At 42.6% G+C, this 21,857-nt stretch overlaps 1 protein-coding gene across 1 annotated transcript in view; it reads right to left on the minus strand.

Moving 5' to 3' along the window:
- Positions 1-21,857, minus strand: part of VPS53 (VPS53 subunit of GARP complex) — a 193,489-nt gene that overhangs the window by 153,273 nt on the left and 18,359 nt on the right. Inside the window, exons 3-4 of the mRNA XM_066263104.1 lie at positions 20,362-20,411; positions 16,983-17,049 (exon numbers count right to left, since the gene is read on the minus strand). Of these exons, the coding sequence (XP_066119201.1) occupies positions 16,983-17,049; positions 20,362-20,411 (117 nt within the window). The remainder of the gene's footprint in view (positions 1-16,982; positions 17,050-20,361; positions 20,412-21,857) is intronic.

The raw sequence follows: 21,857 nt of genomic DNA on the forward strand, positions 1-21,857 counted from the left end.
ATTGTAGATTGCGGATTGCCTGCCGCCACTGGGAGGCGCCATTTTTTCTATTACTTGCTGAGGAAGGGGTTCCTGTTCCCCGCCTGCTAGCTTGTCAGCGAGAGAAAGAAAGAGAGAATGAGAGAGAGAGAAAGGCGGTTTTCCCTGCCTGCTTGCTCATCCGCCATTGCAAGACTCTAATAAGTGGAATGTCTCACCATTTTCTAGCTTCACAGTTCCTTTACCATCTGCCTAAATCCAATGTAAACCTGCATGGCCACAGCCACTGGCGTTACACCAAGGTTGCAGGTTTGATCCCCAAGAATCAACCAATGAATGCATAAATAAAGTAGAACAACAAATTGATGTTTCTCTCGCTCTCAAAATTAATAATAAAATTTTTTTAAAAAATATGCAATACCGCCCTGGCTGGTTGGCTCAGTGGTAGAGCATCGGCCTGGCGTGCAGGAGTCCCGGGTTCGATTCCCGGCCAGGGCACACAGGAGAAGCACCCATCTGCTTCTCCACCCCTCCCCCTCTCCTTCCTCCCTGTCTCTCTCTTCCCCTTCCACAGCCAAGGCTCCATTAGAGCAAAGTTGGCCCAGACGCTGAGGATGGCTCCATGGACTCTGCCTCAGGCGCTAGAATGGCTCTGGTCGCCACAGAGCAACGCCCCAGATGGGCAGAGCATCGCCCCCTGGTGGGCATGCTGGGTGGATCCCAGTCGAGCGCATGCGGGAGTCTGTCTGACTGCCTCCCCGTTTCCAGCTTCGGATAAATACAAAAAACAACAACAATATGCAATACCGACCTGTGGTGGTGCAGTGGATCAAGCATCAATCTGGAATGCTGAGGTCGCCGGTTCAAAACCCTGGGCTTGCCTGGTCAAGGCACATATGGGAGTTGATGCTTCCTGCTCCTCCCTCTCGCCCCCCCCCCCCCCGTCTCTCTTCTCTAAAATGAATAAATAAAAATTAAAAAAATATAAAGTCACATTCTGAAGAATGGTGTGTGTGTGTGTGTAGGTAGGACTTCAACATATCTTTAAAAAAAACAAACAAAAGAAACATGCAATACCTAACTATTTAGTCAGGGGCACTGACCTCTTTTCTCTTAAGACTGTCAAATAAAAAAAATGACAACAGTTAACACACAACAGCGATTACATATAAATGACCTGTCTTGAACCATAAATACATAGGTCATAGGTCATATAATAGAGTTCTATCTTATTGGTCATGCTGCATAATAAGGTTGCATCTGATTAGTTAATTTTTGATACCAAAAATCCTTATTTTTTAAAAAAATTTTATTTATCGATTAGAGAGAGAGTAGAAAGGGGAGAAAGAGAGAGAGAGAGAGAGACAGGAACATTGATCCGTTCCTGTATGTGCCCTGACCACAAATGGAACCGGCAACCACTGTGCTTCAATGTGACACTCGAACCAACTGAACTATCTGGCCAGGGCCAGAAATCCTATATACAAATATATGCACCTGGTTTTTTTTAAAAGAGTCACTTTGGAGCAAAAATGGCAGGTAATTACTATTATTACCTTTTTTTGTAAATCAATCAAAATTATACCTTTTTTTTGGTCAGGCTGGCAAAAATATATTTTTTTGTTGTGCCACAGAATTTTAGTAATTAGTTTATGTGTATGCTGAGATGAAAAAGGTTGATAATTGGTAATCTACATCAGTGGTCCCCAACCTTTTTTGGCCCATGGACCGGTTTAATGTCAGAAAATATTTTCACAGACCGGCCTTTAGGGTGGGATGGATAAATGTATCTACCACGTGACCGAGACAAGCGTCAAGAGTGAGTCTTAGACAAATGTAACAGAGGGAATCTGGTCATTTTTTAAAAATAAAACACCGTTCAGACTTAAATATAAATAAAACAGAAATAATGTAAGTTATTTATTCTTTCTCTGCAGACCGGTACCAAATGGCCCACAGACCGGTACCAGTCCGCGGGTTGGGGACCACTGATCTATATAACTACAGAACAAACCAAACAGACTGAAAGCATTATCTCCAGTTTTGCAAAATTAATCTCCTTCTAGAGGAGACCTCAGAGTACAAATTAGAGCAAAGGAAACTTTATAACTATGTTACAGGCTACTGCAAACAGAGATTTATAAATGGAAATGTTGACAGAACAACCACAGCACTGAATTCATGCTTTTTGAAATCCTGGGTTTCCATCGATGAAAGAGGGAAGAGAAAAAAAGAGGTCAAGTTCTTACATGAAGACAGAGTTTCAAATTCCCATCCATTGTTTAAACATATCTGAATGACTTCTTGTGTCAAGGACCTGAAACCCAGAAAGCTTTGCACTGTCAGCAATAATGCTGCAATTTTTCTAATGTGCAACCTCAAACTAAGGATGGAATTTTCCTTCCAAAATCACTAACTACTAGCAATAAAAGAGTAACCTGGGTAATAGCCAGAGCAGTTACAGTAGTGATGAATGGCATTTTCCTCTGTAGATGCAAAAACTCTAGTTTAAACTTGTGACTGCCTTTAACATGGAAACAAGCAGATGGCAAAAGTTAGGCCTGAACTTCTTTCTTGGCTCGTGAAAAGTGCCAATTTACAGGGAGATGGCTCAGAAGAATAATAAACTTCAGTGTTCCTTCTTGGCATACTACTTTCCTAAAACCATTTTCAATAATCCTGTTGCACACAGCGAGACTTGATGTGTTTCTAAGGTCAGGAAGGAACTATTCCAATTGCTGAACTTACTACTAAAAGAAATCATCATGGTGGTTTTCTTTTGGGGGAAGGCAGCACCACTATCATTAGGTACTGAACACAAAAACTTAAGCCTGACCAGGTGATGGCACAATGGATAGAGTGTCGAACTGGGATGCTGATGAATCAGGTTCAAAACCCCAAGGTCGCCCTGGCCGGTTGGCTCAGTGGTAGAGCATCGGCCTGGCGTGCGGGGGACCCCGGTTCGATTCCCGGCCAGGGCACATAGGAGAAGCGCCCATTTGCTTCTCCACCCCCCACCCCCCCTCCTTCCTCTCTGTCTCTCTCTTCCCCTCCCGCAGCCGAGGCTCCATTGGAGCAAAGATGGCCCGGGCACTAGGGATGGCTCCTTGGCCTCTGCCCCAGGCGCTAGAGTGGCTCTGGTTGCGGCAGAGCGACGCCCCGGAGGGGCAGAGCATCGCCCCCTGGTGGGCAGAGCATCGCCCCTGGTGGGCGTGCCGGGTGGATCCCAGTCGGGCACATGCGGGAGTCTGTCTGACTGTCTCTCCCCATTTCCAGCTTCAGAAAAATACAAAAAAAAAAAAAACCCCAAAAACCCCCCAAAAAACCCAATGTCGCTGGCTTAAGTGTGGGCTCAACCAGCTTGAACGTGGGATCATAGATATGACTCCATATTGCTGGCTTGAAGCCCAAGGTCGCTGGCTTGAGCCCAAAGTCACTGGCTTGAGCAAGGGGTCACTCGCTCTGCTGTAGTCCCTCAGTTTGCACAGAAGAGAAAGCAATCAATGAACAACTAAGGTGCTGAAACGAAGAATTGATGCTTGTAATCTCTCTCCCCTTCCTGCCTGTCTGTCCCTATCTGTCCTTCTCTCTGTCTCTTTCTCTGTTCCCTATCTCTCTTGCTAAAGAAAAACACACACAAAAAACCCCCTTAAGCCTCTATAGCTAATCTGAAACACATAGTCTGTATGGACTAAATGAAGACAAAACAGGAATGTATGCTTTTCTAGTGGAAAAATAAATCTATCATAGTTCAGAACAATATGGAAAAAATGTTTCCAAAGAGATTAGAGATTAGATATTGAGATGATTAAAAATTGCCATATGACCCAGCAAGTCCATGCGTAGGTATATACTGAAAGGAAGAACTCAGATATTTGAATGTCAATGTTCATTACAGCGTTGTTCACAACAGCCAAAAGGTGGAAATAACCCAAGTATCCATGAACAGATGAATAAAATGTAGTATTTTTATACAATGGAATATTATTCAGTCATCAAAAGAAATGAAGTTTTTGAACATGAATGAAAATCCTAGATTAAAAATATCAAAATTCAACAATACATTAAAAGGACAATAGACAATAACCCAGCAGGTATTTGAGGTTTAAGCATTTTTTTTTTAAACCCTAAGCTAATCAACAAGATGAAAAGCCATATGACCATATTAGTAGAAGCTGAAAAAGCATATGATAAAATTCAATGTCTATTTTCTGGCAAATAAGATTAGTGAACCAAGGTCATGAAGCTAATTCCTTACCGGTGAAAAAATGTGGAAACAAAATACCACCGCACTTGGCGTCAGCTCTAGATGAGAAGGCTCTTCGCCCTGTTTATTGCATTATCCCTAATGCCTAGAATAGCGCCCAGCACACAGAAGGCACTTGATAAATATTTACTAAATGACTAAATGAACAAATATACTAACTAGCATGAATGTCATTAAAATCAAGAACAAATTGCCTGTCATTCCTACTTATTTAACACTGAAATATTACTCAGAAAGAACATTTTTAAAAACTTGTAATCACAAGATCCCTTATACTCTTGGAAATTACTCAGAGAGACCCAAAGAGATTTTATTTATGTGGGTTATATAGATATATACCATATTGGAAATTAAAATTGAGAAGTTTAAAAATTACCTATTTGCCCTGGCTGGTGGCTCAATGAATAAAGTGTTGTCCTGGTGTGCTGAGGCCACGAGTTTGATTCCCGGTCAGTACATACAAGAAGTAATCAGTGAGTGCACAACTGGATGAAACAACCAGGTGGAACAGCAAGGTGATACTTCTTTCTCTCTCTCTTCTTTCCTTCCTTTCTCCCCCTCTCTCTCTTTTCCTTTCTCTCTCTCAAATCAATGGAAAAATTGGGGGAAAAAATACCCATTAATCCATTTTATTTTATTCTTTTCTTTTTTTTTCTTCCTCTTTACAGAGACAGAGAGAGAGTCAGAGAGAGGGATAGACAGGGACAGACAGACAGGAATGGAGAGATGAGAAGCATCAATCATTAGTTTTTCATTGCACGTTGCAACACCTTAGTTGTTCATTGATTGCTTTCTTGTGCCTTGACTGCAGGCCTTCAGCAGACCAAGTAACCCCTTGCTCGAGCCAGCGACCTTGGGTCCAAGCTGGTGAGCTTTTGCTCAAACCAGATGAGCCCGTGCTCAAGCTGGCGACCTCAGGGTCTTGAACCTGGGTCCTCCGCATCCCAGTCCAACGCTCAATCTACTGTGCCACCGCCTGGTCAGGCCCATTAATCCATTTTAAAATAACGATAAACCCATTACATATTAACATAAATAACATGTTTATATGAAAAATAACTACATTTCACCAAAATAAAATAAATTTCTTGAGAAGAGTGTGGCACTGTTTCTGTACTTTGCAAATGCTTTAATAGATGCCAGCTGGACTCTCCTATATGTTTCTGCATTAAATTTGTTGTGAGGCCCTGGCTGATTGGCTCAGTGGTAGAGTATCGGCCTGGGCTGTGAAAGTCCCAGATTCGATTCCCAGTCAGGGCATACAGGAGAAGTGACCACCTGCTTCTCTACCTTTCCCCCTCACTCTCTCTCTCTCTTCTCCTCCCACAGCCATGGCTTGAATGGTTTGAGCAAGTTGGCCCTGGGTGCTGAGGATGGCACCTTGGCCTAACCTTAGGTGCTAAAATAGCTCAGTTGCCGATCTACAGAGCAGCAGCCCCAGATGGGCAGAGCATCACCTGTTAAGGGGGCTTGCCAGGTGGATCCTGGTCAGGCACATGCGGGAGTCTGTTTCTCTGCCTCCCCGCCTCTCACTTAATTAAAAAAAAAATCTGTTGTGATATGTTATTTTGGTTGAAAAACAGGATGAAAATCTGGCTCCACAAAGACATAGGGTGGGGCAAAAGTAGGTTTACAGTTGTGAGTGTGTGAAACACAGAATTTATTCTTATATTTTTATTTATTAATACTGTATTTTTTGGCCCTGGCCAGTTGGCTCAGCGGTAGAGCGTCAGCCTGGCATGCGGGGGACCCGGGTTCGATTCCTGGCCAGGGCACATAGGAGAAGCGCCCATTTGCTTCTCCACCCCCCACCCCCCCTCCTTCCTCTCTGTCTCTCTCTTCCCCTCCCGCAGCCAAGGCTCCATTGGAGCAAAGATGGCCCGGGCGCTGGGGATGGCTCCTTGGCCTCTGCCCCAGGCGCTAGAGTGGCTCTGGTCGCGGCAGAGCAACGCCCTGAAGGGGCAGAGCATCGCCCCCTGGTGGGCAGAGCGTTGCCCCTGGTGGGTGTGCCGGGTGGATCCCGGTTGGGCGCATGCGGGAGTCTGTCTGTCTCTCCCCGTTTCCAGCTTCAGAAAAATACAAAAATAAAACACAAAAAAACTGTATTTTTTCCATATGAACAACTATAAACCTACTTTTGCCTCACCCTGTATGTAGTTAGAAAAGAAAGAAATATTTGCCCCTGGCCGGTTAGCTCAGTTGGTTAGAGCGTCATCCCAATATACTAAGGTGATAAGTTCAATCCCTGGTCAGGGCACATACAGGAATCAACCAATGAATGCATAAATGAGTGGAACAACAAACTGATGTCTCTCTCTCCTTCTCTCTTCCTCTGTCTCTAAAATAAAATAAAAATTTTTTAAGGAAGAAATACTTGAATACCCTTTTCAGGTACTTGTCAATAACCTTTATGAAACTACCCCAAACTGTGAAAAGTGGCAGATTCTTAAACATTAGCAATACGGAATGTGAAATCTTATTAACGAACTTGTACTCTGCTATATTAAAACCCACTGGTCAGTTGTGCTTCTGTCTAGAATGCAGAAAGCTGGAAAGAGTGTTGCTCTTACATTAACAATGAAAAATAAGTAAACTGCAAACTCAAAACTTTTCTTGAACCTAGCAGAGAGTTAAAGGTGACTAGAAATCCTGAGACTGAAGAAGGGACAGGCTCCTGATGGAGAGATGGGAAAACACCAAAGGATGTCTCATATGTGACAGGACATAAGATGAAGACAGCGATGCTATACAAGCAGGCAAGAGAGAATCAACTAGAAACGTGAACAAATTACTAAGGCCAAGTGTGTGGTTAGTGCAACAGTACAGAACCTCTGAGAGCTGCACATTCGCACCCACCCTCAGGCTCCTTGCCAAGACCTCTACTGGCTGTTTGTGAGAAAAACTGCGGGCAGAGCTGGACATCAGAAAGAGCAACCTTTCAGGGTGCAGATGTGGAGATTAGTGGGCACTATAGGAAAAGCATGAAGCCCTGATAACCCTCACCCTTGCTCAAACTCACATCTCAAAAGCCTTAAACCTCTGACTGAGCAGAAGCCCTGGCAAACATCTGATGTAGGTCTTAGGGACAGGACAAGGGAACAGAGCCTTTCACAGCCTCTGATGCAACAGCAGGCATTTTGGACACAGGGAAGCTGTGCTGCAATTTTCATTCAGAGAACAGCACACTGGGGGACTGTAAGAAATCTTTCAGATCAAGTAAACGTAGAGCTGCTTTAAAGCAAGGCAGCAGAGATGCAGAGAAGTGGAGCTGATGGAAAAGCTAAAGGAACTTGACAAAAGCTGGATGCACAGAACTAGGGAACACTGATCTTCCGGTGCGTTACATCACGATTAGCAGCAGCAGTCTTACTGCCATTTAAAAGCACAACTGGGCCTGACACTGTGCTCGGTGTTTTAAAATAAACTGAAGTAGGTATTATTATCTCCATGTCATAGTTGAAGAACCTGAGGCTCAAAGAGGTTAAATAGCTCATCCAAGTTCACACCAAGGGATTATAACAGAGCCAAAATTTAAATTGAAAGCTCAGGTTTTCACTTGATCAGGCTGCCATCCAATGTTACATTAGTGACAATGTCCAATTACCTCAATCTTTAGAGATTCAAATAAAATGCCCAGTCTTACCTGACCAGGAGGTGGTGAGTGGATAGAGCATCAGCCTGGGATGCTGTGAACCCAGGTTCAAAACCCCAAGGTCACTGGCTTGAGTGCAGGCTCACCAGCTTGAGCACAGGGTTGCTGGCTTGAGTATAGGATCATAGACATGACTCCATAGTTGCTGGCCTGAGCCCAAAGGTTGCTGGCTTGAGCAAGGGGACACTTGCTCTGCTATAGTCCCCAGGTGAAGGTACATATGAAAAAGCAATCAACAAACAACCAAGGTGATGCAACTATGAGTTGATGCTTCTGACTTCTCTCACCTCCTGGCTGTCTGTCCCTATCTGTTCCTCCAGCTCACTCTCTATCTAAAAAAAACAAAAAGCCCAGTCTTATACATAAAGGAGAGAGAAGACACCTGTTTGAATTCTTTATAGGTTATCAGAAAAAAATAAGAGATTTGAAGGACAAGTAGTGAAAAATATGCGCCTGACCAGGTGGTGGCACAGTGGATAGAGCGTCGGACTGGGATGCGGAAGACCCAGGTCCGAGACCCCAAGGTCCCCAGCTTGAGCGCGGGCTCATCTGGTTTGAGCAAAAAGCCCACCAGCTTGAACCCAAGGTCACTGGCCCCAGCAAGGGGTTACTTGGTCTGCTGAAGGCCCGCAGTCAAGGCACATATGAGAAAGCAATCAATGAACAACTAAGGTGTTGCAACGCACAATGAAAAACTAATGATTGATGCTTCTCATCTCTCTCCGTTCCTGTCTGTCTGTCCCTGTCTATCCCTCTCTCTGACTCATTGTCTCTGTAAAAAATAAATACATAAATAAATAAATAAATTTAAAAAAACTGCAAAGATTCTATTTAAAAAAAAAAATTCCAATATGCAGTAGACACATCACTCTGCCAAAAAGTGCTATGGCTCATGTGCGATTAGCAGAATGAAGCACGGTAAGAAGACTGCACCCAGTCACTATAGGGTTAAATAATGGACATTCTAGAAGTCCTTGCCTCTGCTACAGTCAATAGTGCACTAGCACTCTAGGCAAAACTGAACATTCACTTGGATTCAACTTGTCAAATAAAGGCAGGCCGACCTTGACCTCTGCAGCAGATGTAAGAAACCCTGGTTAGGGAATGGTGGAAAGCCCAGTCAAAACCAGGGACATGCGCACACAAAAGACCGAACTCCAGCTCAACTCCAGCACTACCCCCACTGAGTCTTCGGCACTCCCGGCCATTCCCAGGCCTTAGCAATTACTGAAGTTTAGTGTTAGCTGCAGACATTCTGAAAAAAAAAATTTTTTTTTTAATGTAAAAGAAACAAGAAAGCCTAACCATTCTTAATCACTAATGGAAAAACTTAAGCCTGTGCTTTAAAAGCTCGACTGCTTTGGATTTAGTATGTTCCAGTAGGAGGAAGCAAGTGACAGTTGCCTTTTTCCCCCCTCAAACTATTTATGGTCTCTTTAATACTGATGCCATTAATTTTCTTCCATCAATGAATGGGCTTTAATTTCCTCCTGGAGAAGATGAGAGGAAGGATAAATTTAAAGTGATGGAGGGGAAGAATTCAGATCATCCTGCCAGAGAGCTGACAATTACAGTCACAATCCCACATAATGAAGATCAGTACTTGCTGGGAAGTCTACCATCTTCCTGGTGCAGGGGCTTGGAGAGCACAATTACTTTTGTCTAAGGCCCAATTAGATGATATACTAATTTTGAGAATGAGAAGCAGAGCACATTTTCTCCTTGGAAGGCCACCTGCTTTGCTGACTTAATGTCTTTATGATATCTCTATGAAAAGAGAAGGAAAGAATGATTAGCCTCATTTTCTGAGGGAAGTGAAGACACGGAAAAATGAAGAAACAAAACCCTGGACAGATACTGATGACAGGAAGAAATTCTTGGTTTTCTGGCCTGACATTTTGTATTAAATGAGAATAAGAAAGAGAGGAATGAGAAGTCTCAAATAGCATGCCACATGGCTCTGAACCCCTCCTGTTCAACCATGCATCTACTGAATGAAGACATCGAAGGCACCTCTGGCAGATCCACTGATGAGAAAACGGGAAAGTCATCAAGGTTCTGAAAGGTTTCAGCAAGATGGAACAATCAAGTAAAACTAGCAAGATGACACCAAGGGCGAGACATATAAAATCCAGCACTTAATTTCAAAGTATCTCTTAATCAAATAGAGAAGGGAAGAGGTTAAAAGCAGTCCATATGAAAAAAGACCTGGGGCAGATATTGCAAACTGTGGGCCCACAGATGTGTTTTGTTTGGCCGTAATAGCATTTGTGAAAAACAGTAAGCCAACATTCAAAATTGGGAGAGTCGCATACAAATCCAGATTTCTGGCTTCTCTCAAAAAACAAACAGATCTGGCAGCTCCAGGTTTGCATTCAGACATGAGAGCAATTGGTTAGAACTGAGTCATGGTTGTCCCCTTTAGGCAAGACATTTGCTCCCCCAATGGATACATATGGATGCACACTGGCCTGCTGAAGCCACTTGGGTCACTTTCTCAGCTCTGCAGTAATCTGTTTGCAACACTTGACCTGGGAGTTTCAGACAACTGCCAATTCAACTGAAGTCAGTGCTGTGATATGGCTGCCAAAAACTTCACCCAACCCAAAGAAATGGAAGAACAGTGCCTAAATCAATGGCCCCTAACTTTTTTTTAAAATGATTTTTTTAATGTTCAGAACTCTTTATTGATTGGTTTCAGAGAGAGAGAAGAAGAGAAGGACAGGGAGAAGGAGAGAGAGAGAAGAAGCATTCCTTTGTTGTTCCACTTAGTTGTACACTCACTGGTCACTTCCCACATGTGACCTGACCAGAGATTGAACTCACAGCCTTGTTGTTTCGGGAGGACCTTCTAACTGACTGAGCTAACCAGCCAGGGTCAGCCCCTTAACTTCTGAAGAGTCAGAGACTCCTTAGTGAATATAGAAAATTTCAATGTGTATTCTCTTAAAAAATATGTCTATAATACAAAATTTTACAATGAATTCCAGAGAGTTGACAGACCCCTGAACTTTCAGTTCCCAAGTTAACAAGCGCCGTCTAGGCAACCAGGATAATACAAGGTCTGGAAATCATATCATAAAGTCAAAGAAGCTAGGAATGATTAGCCTAGAAAAAGGAACATTCAGCAAGGGACATAACCATTTTAACCTTTAGAAGGAAATGGGCTTCATTTATATCAGTTCAGCTGGCAAAACTAAGATCGACAAGAAGCTGCCAGGAGGGGTATTTCACCGTATCAGTTCAGTTTAAGACAGAAGGGTCTAAAATTAAAACTCTACAAAACTGGAACGGACTTCCCCGTGGTAATGAATTCCCCATCACTGGAAGTCTCTAAGCAGAAACAGGATAATGAAATATCAGGGATGTCACAGAAAGGATTTCTGTACTGGGTGGAATGATGTCCTACAATTAATTATCTAAAGCTTTCTTCCAAATCAAAGTCTCAGTGAGCAGAGCTGGAGATGGCAATACAGCAGTCCCCCCTTATTTGTGGTTTCGCTTTCCATGGTTTCAGTTACCTGTGGTGAACTATAATCTGAAAATATTAAATGGAAAATTCCAGAAATAAAAAATTCATAAATTTTAAATTGAGTGCCATCCTGAGTAGCATGATGAAATAGAGCACCTATGTGGGACATGAATCATCCCTTTGTCCAGCATGTTCATGCTGTATACACTACCAGCCAGGTAGGGAAGTTGCAGTTGTCTTCTTGATTAACAGGCAGCATCACAATGCTTATATTCAATAACCCTTATTTTACTTAATAATAGCCCCAAAGAGCAAAAGTAGTGATGCCGGCAATTCATATATGCCAAAGAGAAGTGGTTAAGAGTTTCCTTTAAGTGAAAAGGTGTAAGTTTGGTCTTATCTGCGGTTTCAGTCATCCACTAGAGGTCTCCCCAACAGAGAAGGGGGGGGACTACTGTAATAATCTGTTCCCCTCCCAAACTTATTAGTCTTACTTGATGCAATAATTACATTGTCACCAAGCTCCACTGAAGGGACAGAAGCTCAGAGGCTAATCTCTTCCTGGTGATTCTCAGCTTACCGGAATTGGTCAAGGTTTGGCCACTCTTATAACTTCACATGCCAACTTTTTCTTCTTCTAACCCCTCCTCTACTCACCTCTCTTTCTATATACTTTCAAGTTGTCCATTTTAATTCTCGAGGAAGCTGTGGTGAGTTTCATTGCATATCAGATCAAGTACTTGTTGAACTGACTCATCTAAACCACAAAGTTTCAAACACGTGGGCATTTAATTAAAGCTTTTGCCTGATGATTTCAACAGATAAAATGGGGAGAATTCAGTGCTGTAATAACTTAGTCCGAGCACCACAATCTGGTTAGAAGAGGTTACAGACTAGACCCACCCACAATACAAGTCCACCCACGTAGGAGGTGGTCAGTAAGCTGAGGCTCTACAATGTGGGGCAAAGCTCACCAGGCAGCTGGCACTTCAGAAATTTCAGGAAACTAAAGAAACCGCCTCACTGTGTCTTCAATTTCTAAATCATTCCCTTCCTACAAATAACTTTTGAGTCAGAAATACTGCTTTTCAAAAAATAATGTTTCTGCTAGAAATGTCTTTTAAAGATGCTGTAAATGTAAAGTGAATACTTTCCCCTTATTTACACAGATAAAAGCACATCTGTTCTGGCTGAAGAAAGATGAAATCTATAAAAGGAAAGCTTCCTTTTGTCCGTATTACTGCTCTCTTGAGTGTTCCTCAGAAGCTTACAAAACAAGTTCTGAACAGAAACTTTTCCTATGTTCCAGCAAAGAGAAGAGCCTGGGCCTCTCCACCTATAAAACTCAGACTTCGGAACATCCATAATTCTCGCAAGTCTGTGCCAAACAGAGTCTCCCTTTAGGAAACCACCACCAGCCAGGGCTGGGCAGCAAGGCTTTCACCCTTAGGAGCCGGCAAGGATAGGACTCGAAAGCTCCCTGGGAAATAGAAGTCTCAACTTCAGCTTGCATTACAAACTGTTGGAAAAGACAGATGGAGGGGATGACAGGAAAAGCAATTACTTCTTCTGGGCTTCCTTTTTGTCTGGATTCTAAGGAGACGAATACAAAATTCCATCACAGATTGAAATGCTATCTAAACATTCTTGAAAATGTGGTCTTGCTCTCTGAAATATGACCTGCTCTGCTCTGCAGCAACCTGCAACCTATTACTATGTGAGGCGGGGAAGGCCGGCATTCCTGCAGGCTTGTCAATTCTGGGCCCGCCTCGCCAGCACTGCTAGTTTGCGACCACAGGTTAAAACACAACTAACTAAAAGATATTTATCTCCATAACATGACCCAACAAAAAGTCTTGATGAATCTTTTCATTTACTTTTACATTCTTGGAATTTTAAGTACCTGGGACTGTCTTATGTGTGTTAAGGTTTCCAGCAAGCCATTCTAAATATAGGCTGAATCACAGTAAATAGTAACATTATTATTTCAAATAGTAATACGTTGGGACTAGTGATACACAAATTAAGCTTTAAACAACTTTAAAGGAACATAAACTGATCAAAATGATGTTTTTATGGTAAAGAGCTTTTGTTATTTACAATTTTTAACAAATAATCTGACCGGCCAGGTGGTCGCATAGTGAATAGAGTGTCAATCTGGGATGCTGAGTACCCAGGTTTGAAACCTCGAGGTCACTGGCTACAGCACGGGTTCATCTGACTTGAGCGTGGGCTCACCAGCTTGAGTGTGGAGTTGCCGGTTTGAGCGTTGGATCAGAGACATGACCCCATGGTTGCTGGCTTGAGCCCAAAAGGTTGCTGGCTTGAGCCCAAGGTCTCTGGCTTGAGCAAGGGGTTCACTGGCTCAGCTGGAGCCCCCCGCCCCATTCAAGGCATGTATGAGAAAGCAATCAATGAACAGCTAAAGTGCTGCAACTACAAGTTAATGCTTCTCATCTCCCTCCCTTCCTATCTGTCCCTATCTGTCTCTCTCTCTAAAAAAAAAAAAAGTTGCCTGACCAGGCAGTGGCACAGTGGATAGAGCATCGGCCTGGGACATAGAGGACCCAGGTTTGAAACCCTGAGGTCACTAGCTTAAGCTCAGGCTCACCAGCTTGAGTATGGGATCATAGACATGACCCCATGGTCACCGGCTTGAGCCCAAAGGTCACTGGCTTGAGCCAAGGTTCCTGGCTTGAGCAAGGGGTCACTAACACTGCTGGGGCCCCCCAGTCAAAGCACACATGAGAAAGCAATCAACGAACAATTAAGGAGCCACAACCATCTACTTTTCCCCTACACTCCCTTCCAATAGCCCTCCTAACTAGATCCAAAGGCAATGTAAAACTCTACAATGAGCCTGACCTGTGGTGGCGCAGTGGATAAAGCGTCAACCTGGAAATACTGAGGTTGCCAGTTCGAAACCCTAGGCCTGCCTGGTCAAGGAACATATGGGAGTTGATGCTTCCTTTTCCTCCCCACTTCTCTCTCTCTCTCTCCTCTCTAAAATGAATAAATAAAAATTAAAAAAAAAGAAAATGTAAAAAAAACCCAAAAAACAAAAAAAACTCTACAATGAATATATGGTTACTTGTTTGCCAACAAAACTAGGTATGTGGAATTATAGCTATGTCACATTACTATCTTTTTGCAATATATGAATTGTATTTCCACCTTGGATTTTTAAAAATTTACTGTGTTAAAATATTGTACATATAAAATCGGTCATCTTAACCATTTTGTGTGTGTGTGTGACAGAGAGAGTCAGAGAGAGGGACAGATGGGGGGTACAGACAGGAAGAGAGAGATAAGAAGCATCAATTCTTCATCGCGGCACCTTAGTTGTTCATTGATTGCTTTCTCATATGTGCCTTGGCCGAGGGGCTACAGCCAAGCCAGTGACCCCTTGCTCAAGCCAGCGACCTTGGGTTCAAGCTGGTGAGCCTTGCTCAAACCAGATAAACCGCGCTCAAGCTGGCGACCTCAGGGTCTCGAACCTGGGTCCTCCTCACCCCAGTCCAATGCTCTATCCACTGTGCCACTGCCTGGTCAGGCCTCATCTTAACCATTTTTAATTGTACAACCATCACCAACATCCATCCTCATAATTCTTTTCATCTTGTAAAACTGAAATTCTATACTCATGAAACAGTAACTTTTCATTCTGCCCAGGCCCTAGCAGCTATTGTTATACTTTGTGTATTTATGATTTTTATAAGGTCTACCAGAAAATTCTGTCCGTTTCTATCACAACAAGTTTTGACACGTAAGCACATGTTTATTTGGCGCATGTGTGCCTCTATTTTTATCACTTAATGTATACATACTGACGTAGCAAGTTAACTAAAACAAAGCTGATTTACGTTAGTCTTATGTGTGAAGCGATAGTGTACCCATGGCTACTGATAAAGTTTATTTACGCCACTATATTTTTACGAATTTCAACAAGGAAGAAATGCTACAGAAGCATGTAGAAATTTATTGAAAGTGTTTGGTGAAGGTACAATTTCTGATAGGACATGCAGAAGATGGTTCGAAAAATTCGAAACAGGTGATTTCGACCTTTCTGATAAGCCACGTTCTGGGCGACCATCTTTGATCGATGACGATGTTGTTAAGACCATGTTGGAGCAAGATCCTTTTCTGACAACATCAGAGATTGCAGAAAGGCTTAATTCAGCTCAGCAAACCATTTATAACCATATTTGGAAGACAGGATTGGTGTGGAAATATTCAATATGGGTGTCACATGAATTAAGTCAGAAGAATTTGTATTTTGTTTTATTCCAAAAATGGACAGAACTTTCCGGTAGACCTTATATTACTCTAAGTACTTTGTGTATTATAAATGGAACCATATAGTACAATATTTTTTTGTGACTGATTATTTCATTAAGCATAATGTCTGCAAGGTCATTCATATTATAGCATGTGTCAGAATTTCTTTCCTTTTTACAGCTGACCAATATCCCATTATATATATACATATACCACATTTTGCCTATCTATTCATTTGTCAGTGGACACTTTGCCTCTACCTATTGTGAATAATGCTGCTACAAACATAGCTATATAAGTATCTCTTCAAGACCTTGCTTTCAATCCTTTTCAATATGTACCCAGAAGTGGAATTACTGAGTCATATGATAATTCTATTCTAAAAATTTTTTGAGGAACCTCCCTAAAACTGTTTTACACAACTGTACCATCTTACATTCCACCAACATTGCACAAGGGTTCCAATTTCTCCACATCCTCGGTGTGAGGTCGTATCTCATTGTAGTTTTGATTTTCCTAATAATTAGTGATGTTGAGCATCTTTTCATGTACTTACTGACTAATCTTACATGTTCTTTGCAGAAATGTCTTTTCAAGTCCTTTGCCCATTGTTAATTGAGCTATTTGTTTTATTTGTTGTTTAACTTTAGGAGTTCTCAACATATTTTGAATATTAATCCCTTATCAGATATGTGATCTGCATATATATTCTCTCATTTCACAGGTTGCCTTTTTATTCTGTTGATAGTGTCTTTTGATGCATAGGCAAAAAAGTAACATCAAAATCCCAACAATTAAGCCAATAGATAAAAGTAGCAACCATGGCCTGACCTGAGGTGGCTCAGTAGATAAAGTAGATAAAGCACTAACTGAGGTCACCAATTCAAAACCCCACCCAGTCAAGGTACATACGAGAAGCAACTACTAGTTGATGCTTCCTGTGCCTCCCCCCCTTCTCTCCCTCTCTCTAAAATCAATAAATAAAATCATTAAAAAAACTAGCAACTATGTTTAGCCACATTAAACAAAATATAGAAGGATAGCAGAGATGTCTGGCACTAAGGATAACAAGAAAGGAAATCACTGTTCTCATTCAGCTGGCATGCCCCAGCCTGGTTGAGCTCTGCTAATATGCCCCGGGCCCACGGTTCATGGCTGGTCTGGGCAGCCAACCTCTGTTATTAGTGGAACAAGTCATGCATGTTTCCTGCTGTGTATGGGAGAGATCAATGAGAAAGTGCTCTGTAAGAAGGTAGTTCAACACTTGGTCACTTATCACTGGATTTTGAAGAAGTTAGGGGAGTAGAATTAATAGGGAAAAGTAAGTTACTCACTTGCCTGCCATCTTGCCCCACATTTGTTTGACCTCTTACAACAGTTCGAATGTTGTCATCCAGTCTCCTAGCAAAAAAAGTTAAAGGATACGAATTATTAAAATGATCTCTATTCTAGGTTGACTGAGAGGAAGAAAGTTAGTAATTTACCCAGCATTTTTGCAGATTGCAAGTACTTGTCCAGAAAACAAACAAGTTTGAGTGACAGTTACCAGGCAGACTAAAGCCTTCGACCCAGGTGGGGCAGCAACAGTGGTGTAAGAAGCCAAGCCCAGTATAAACTGATGAGTTGTCTTTGTTTTTTTTATTTTATTATTATTATTTTTTTTTTTTAATGTGCCTTGACTGCGGGCCTTCAGCAGACCAAGTAACCCCTTGCTTGAGCCAGCGACCTTGGGTCCAAGTTGGTGAGCTTTTTGCTCAAACCAGATGAGCCCTCGCTCAAGCTGGCGACCTTGGGGTCTCGAACCTGGGTCTTCCGCCTCCCAGTCTGACGCTCTATCCACTGCGCCACTGCCTGGTCAGGCTGTCTTTGTTTTTTTTTTTTAAAGCATTTTATTTATTTATTTATTCATTTTAGAGAGGAGAGGGAGAGAGAGAGAAGAGAGACAGAGAGAGAGAAGGAGGGAGGAGCTGGAAGCATCAACTCCCATATGTGCCTTGACCAGGCAAGCCCAGGCTTTTGAACCGGCGACCTCAGCATTTCCAGGTTGACGCTTTATCCACTGCGCCACCACAGGTCAGGCTGTCTTTGTTTTTTTTAAAAAGGGATATTTTCACTTAATATTCTAAGCTGCCGAAAAGGACCCATATAACTTTTAGCATTTTTTAAAAAAATTAAGTGAGAAGCATTGGAAACAGAGAGATAGACTCCTGCATGCACCCTGACTGGGATCCACCCAGCAAGACCCCTATAGGGTGATGCTCTACCCATCTGGGTTCATTGCTCCACTGATTGGCAACTGAGCTATTTTAGCACCTGAATTGAGGCCATGGAGCCATCCTCAGCACCCAGAGCCAACTTGAATCGAGCCTTGGCTGCAAGAGGGGAAGGGAAAGAGAGAGAGAGAGAGAGAGAGAGAGAGAAGGGGAGGGGGAGGGGTGGAGAAGCAGATGGTTGCTTTTCCTGTGTGCCCTGACCAGGAACCAAACTTGGGGCTTCCATAAACCAGGCCCACGCTCTACCACTGAACCAACCAGCCAGGGCCAACTTTTAGCATTTTTCATGGAGTAAACCCAAAATGAAGAAGTTACTGAAACTTTATGGGAAGAAGCTAGAGAACTCAAATTATCCTACATAAATTCCTTCCTGAGTAACTTCCTCTGGAACCTTAAAAGGGATAAGAAGCCAGGGTAATATATGGTATCAGTGCTTTACCTTCAGGGTCCTGACTGTGCAACATACATAGGAGTCAGAGCTGAGCACCCAGTTTCTTTTTTTCCTGTGCCTCAACAGGGGCCATTTAATGACGGCACTTCAACCAGAAAATTTTATTTTACTCAATTCCATTTTTTATTTGAAGAATTCATTAAAGGTATGGGGGCAGAAAATGAAAAATAACTGGCTCACCAGTGATCAGAGGATTTCCATTATCTGTGTAAACACTGGACAACTTAGTGGTCTCTACTGGAACTGTTGTAGCAAAAGGCCACCAAAACAATGAGAAGGCTTCTGTGCACTTTCTAAGGCATCCCACCAAACAAAACATTAATAATAGAGGTCTTCACCAAACTAAAGGTTGTAAGGCAACATATCATCTCCTGGATTCAAAATAAAGGCTTCTCAGACCCTGGCTGGTTTGCTCAGTTAGTTAAAGCATCATCCTGAAATGCCAAGGTTGCAGGTTTGATCCCTGGTCAATGCAAAAATAGGGAACGAATGCACAACTAATTAGAACAACAAATGAATGCTTCTCTCTCTCTCCCCCTTCCTTTCTCTGTCTCACTAAAAATCAATTAAAAAAATTTAAAAATCAAAATAAAGGCTTTTCCTCATCAAAAGTTTTTTAAAAATCTGTATTTAATGCCATAAATCATTATGGTAATAATTATAACAAACGAACATTGAGTTATCTACCATATTTCAACACTGGAAATTCAGATGTGGACAAATTAAAACAAGGCTACTGGGCAGGAAGGACACTTGACCATCCTAGATAATCACATCCTAGATTAAGTATGATGTTTAATCTTGAGTCACTACCCATGCCACCCAGCAGATCTGACCTCATTGATAGCCAATATGTGGCCAAGGGATACAAATATAAGATCATATTCATATCTAAGTCGTGGGAATACAAAAAAAACAAAGAAATCTACTAGAGAAATAAAGCTATAAAAAATAATAGTAGAACCTGACCTGCGGTGGTGCTGTGGATAGAACATCAACCTTGGATGCTGTCACTGATTCAAAACCCTGGGCTTGCCCAGTCAAGGCACGTAGAAGCAACAAACAACTAAAGTGAAGCAACTATGAGTAGATACTTCTTGCTCCCCACCCCTCCTCTCCCTGTAAAGTCAATAAATAAAATCTTTTAAAATAGCCTGACCAGACGGAGATGCAGTGGATTGACTGTTGGCCTGGGATGCAGAGGACCCAAGTTCAAAACCCCAAGGTCGCTAGCTTGAGCATGTGCTTCTCATCTCTCTCCCTTACTGCCTGCCCCTATCTGTCCCTCTCTCTCTCTCTCTCTGACTCTCTCTTGCTAAAAATATATATATTTTTTTTAAAAAAAAAAAATAGAAATGCTTTTATCTCCTTTTATGATTAACTGTTCTAAATAGCCTGTTACAGCTTCCTTCCCATTTTATAAATACTTGACGACAGATCAAAGAATTGAGTTGTCATAAAACTTATATGAAAACCCAGATAAAAAAATTATTATTTTAGCCTGACCAGGCAATGGTGTAGTGGATATAGCATCGGCCTGGGATGCTGAGGACCCAGGTTCAAAACGCCGAGGTTGCCAGCTTGAGTGCAGGCTCATCTGGCTTGAGCGTGAACTCACCAGCTTGAGCATGAGATCATAGACATGACCCCATGGTTGCTGGCTTGAGCCCAAGGTTGCTAGCTTGAGCCAGAGGTAACAGGCTCAGTTAGAGCCCTGACCCCTTCCTTGACCCACCCCCTTCAAGGCACATATAAGCAATTGGTAAACACGTAAAGAGCCTCAACAAAGAAGTGATGCTTCTCATCTCTCTCCCTTCCAGTCTGTCCCTTTGTCTTTCTAGCTAAGAAAAAAAAAAAAGAATTATTATTTAAAAAAATTACCATCTACAGCAAACCAAAGATTTCAGTGTGCTAACAGACAAGTATGATCTAGAATGTGATAAATTAACACCATACTTTTCATTATTAATAACATATAGTATTACTTACCTTATTTTCAGTCTAATCTTGTTCACAACTTCGTCTATGTTTGCCAGAGACTACAATAAAGAAAGAAAAGGATCAGCTATTATTTCACTTCCTGGAATTTCTCTTTTATAGGGAAATGATGAGCTATTATGGTTATTTATGACATTTCATAAAATTTAATCATAGTGTACAATTCAATTTTTACTTTTTTTTAAAAAAGTGTAGTAGCAGTGGCAACTACTGCAAAATCCATCAAAGTGCCCATTTTTTGGTAAATAAAGTTTTATTGGAATCCAGCCATGCCCATTTATTTACATATTATCTACAGCTGGCTTTGAGCAAGTTGAGTAATTGCAAGTCTGAATGATTCACAAATCCTAAAATATTTACTATCTAGCCCAGGGGTCTCAAACTCGGGGCGTGCGGCCCGCCCACCAATTTTGTGCGGCCCGCAGACTAATCAAACTTCGTGGATTAATCTGCGGGCCAGTCTGCGGCTGCACAAAATTGGTGGGCGGGCCGCGAGTTTGAGACCCCTGATCTAGCCCTTTACAGAAAGTTTGCCTGACTTCTGATATACAGAATCATGAAAAATTCATACAACAAATATAGCAATAAAAATGAATGAATATCGGCCTAGCGTGCGGAGGACCCGGGTTCGATTCCCGGCCAGGGCACATAGGAGAAGCGCCCATTTGCTTCTCCACCCCTCCGCCGCGCCTTCCTCTCTGTCTCTCTCTTCCCCTCCCGCAGCCAAGGCTCCATTGGAGCAAAGATGGCCCGGGCGCTGGGGATGGCTCTGTGGCCTCTGCCCCAGGCGCTAGAGTGGCTCTGGTCACAACATGGCGACGCCCAGGATGGGCAGAGCATCGCCCCCCTGGTGGGCAGAGCGTCGTGTGCCGGGTGGATCCCGGTCAGGCGCATGCGGGAGTCTGTCTGACTGTCTCTCCCTGTTTCCAGCTTCAGAAAAATGCAAAAAAAAAAAAAAAAAAAAAAAAAAATGAATGAATATAGGCCCTGGCCGGTTGGCTCAGCGGTAGAGCGTCGGCCTGGCGTGCGGGGGACCCAGGTTTGATTCCTGGCCAGGGCACATAGGAGAAGCGCCCATTTGCTTCTCCACACACCCCCCCCTCCTTCCTCTCTGTCTCTCTCTTCCCCTCCCGCAGCCAAGGCTCCATTGGAGCAAAGATGGCCCGGGTGCTGGGGATGGGCTCCTTGGTCTCTGCCCCAGGCGCTAGAGTGGCTCTGGTTGTGGCAGAGTGACGCCCCGGAGGGGCAGAGCATCGCCCCCTGGTTGGCGTGCCGGGTGGATCCTGGTCAGGCGCATGCGGGAGTCTGTCTGACTGTCTCTCCCCGTTTCCAGCTTCAGGAAAAAAAAAATAAAATAAAATAAAAATGAATGAATATACATACAACAACATGGATAAATCTTACTAGAATAATGATGCAAAGAAAGAAAGAAAGAAAGAAAAAGAAAGAAAGAAAGAAAGAAAGAAAGAAAGAAAGAAAGAAAGAAA

This window comes from Saccopteryx bilineata, chromosome 2 (assembly GCF_036850765.1).
Source record: "Saccopteryx bilineata isolate mSacBil1 chromosome 2, mSacBil1_pri_phased_curated, whole genome shotgun sequence".
NCBI classification, from domain to species: Eukaryota; Metazoa; Chordata; class Mammalia; order Chiroptera; family Emballonuridae; genus Saccopteryx; species Saccopteryx bilineata.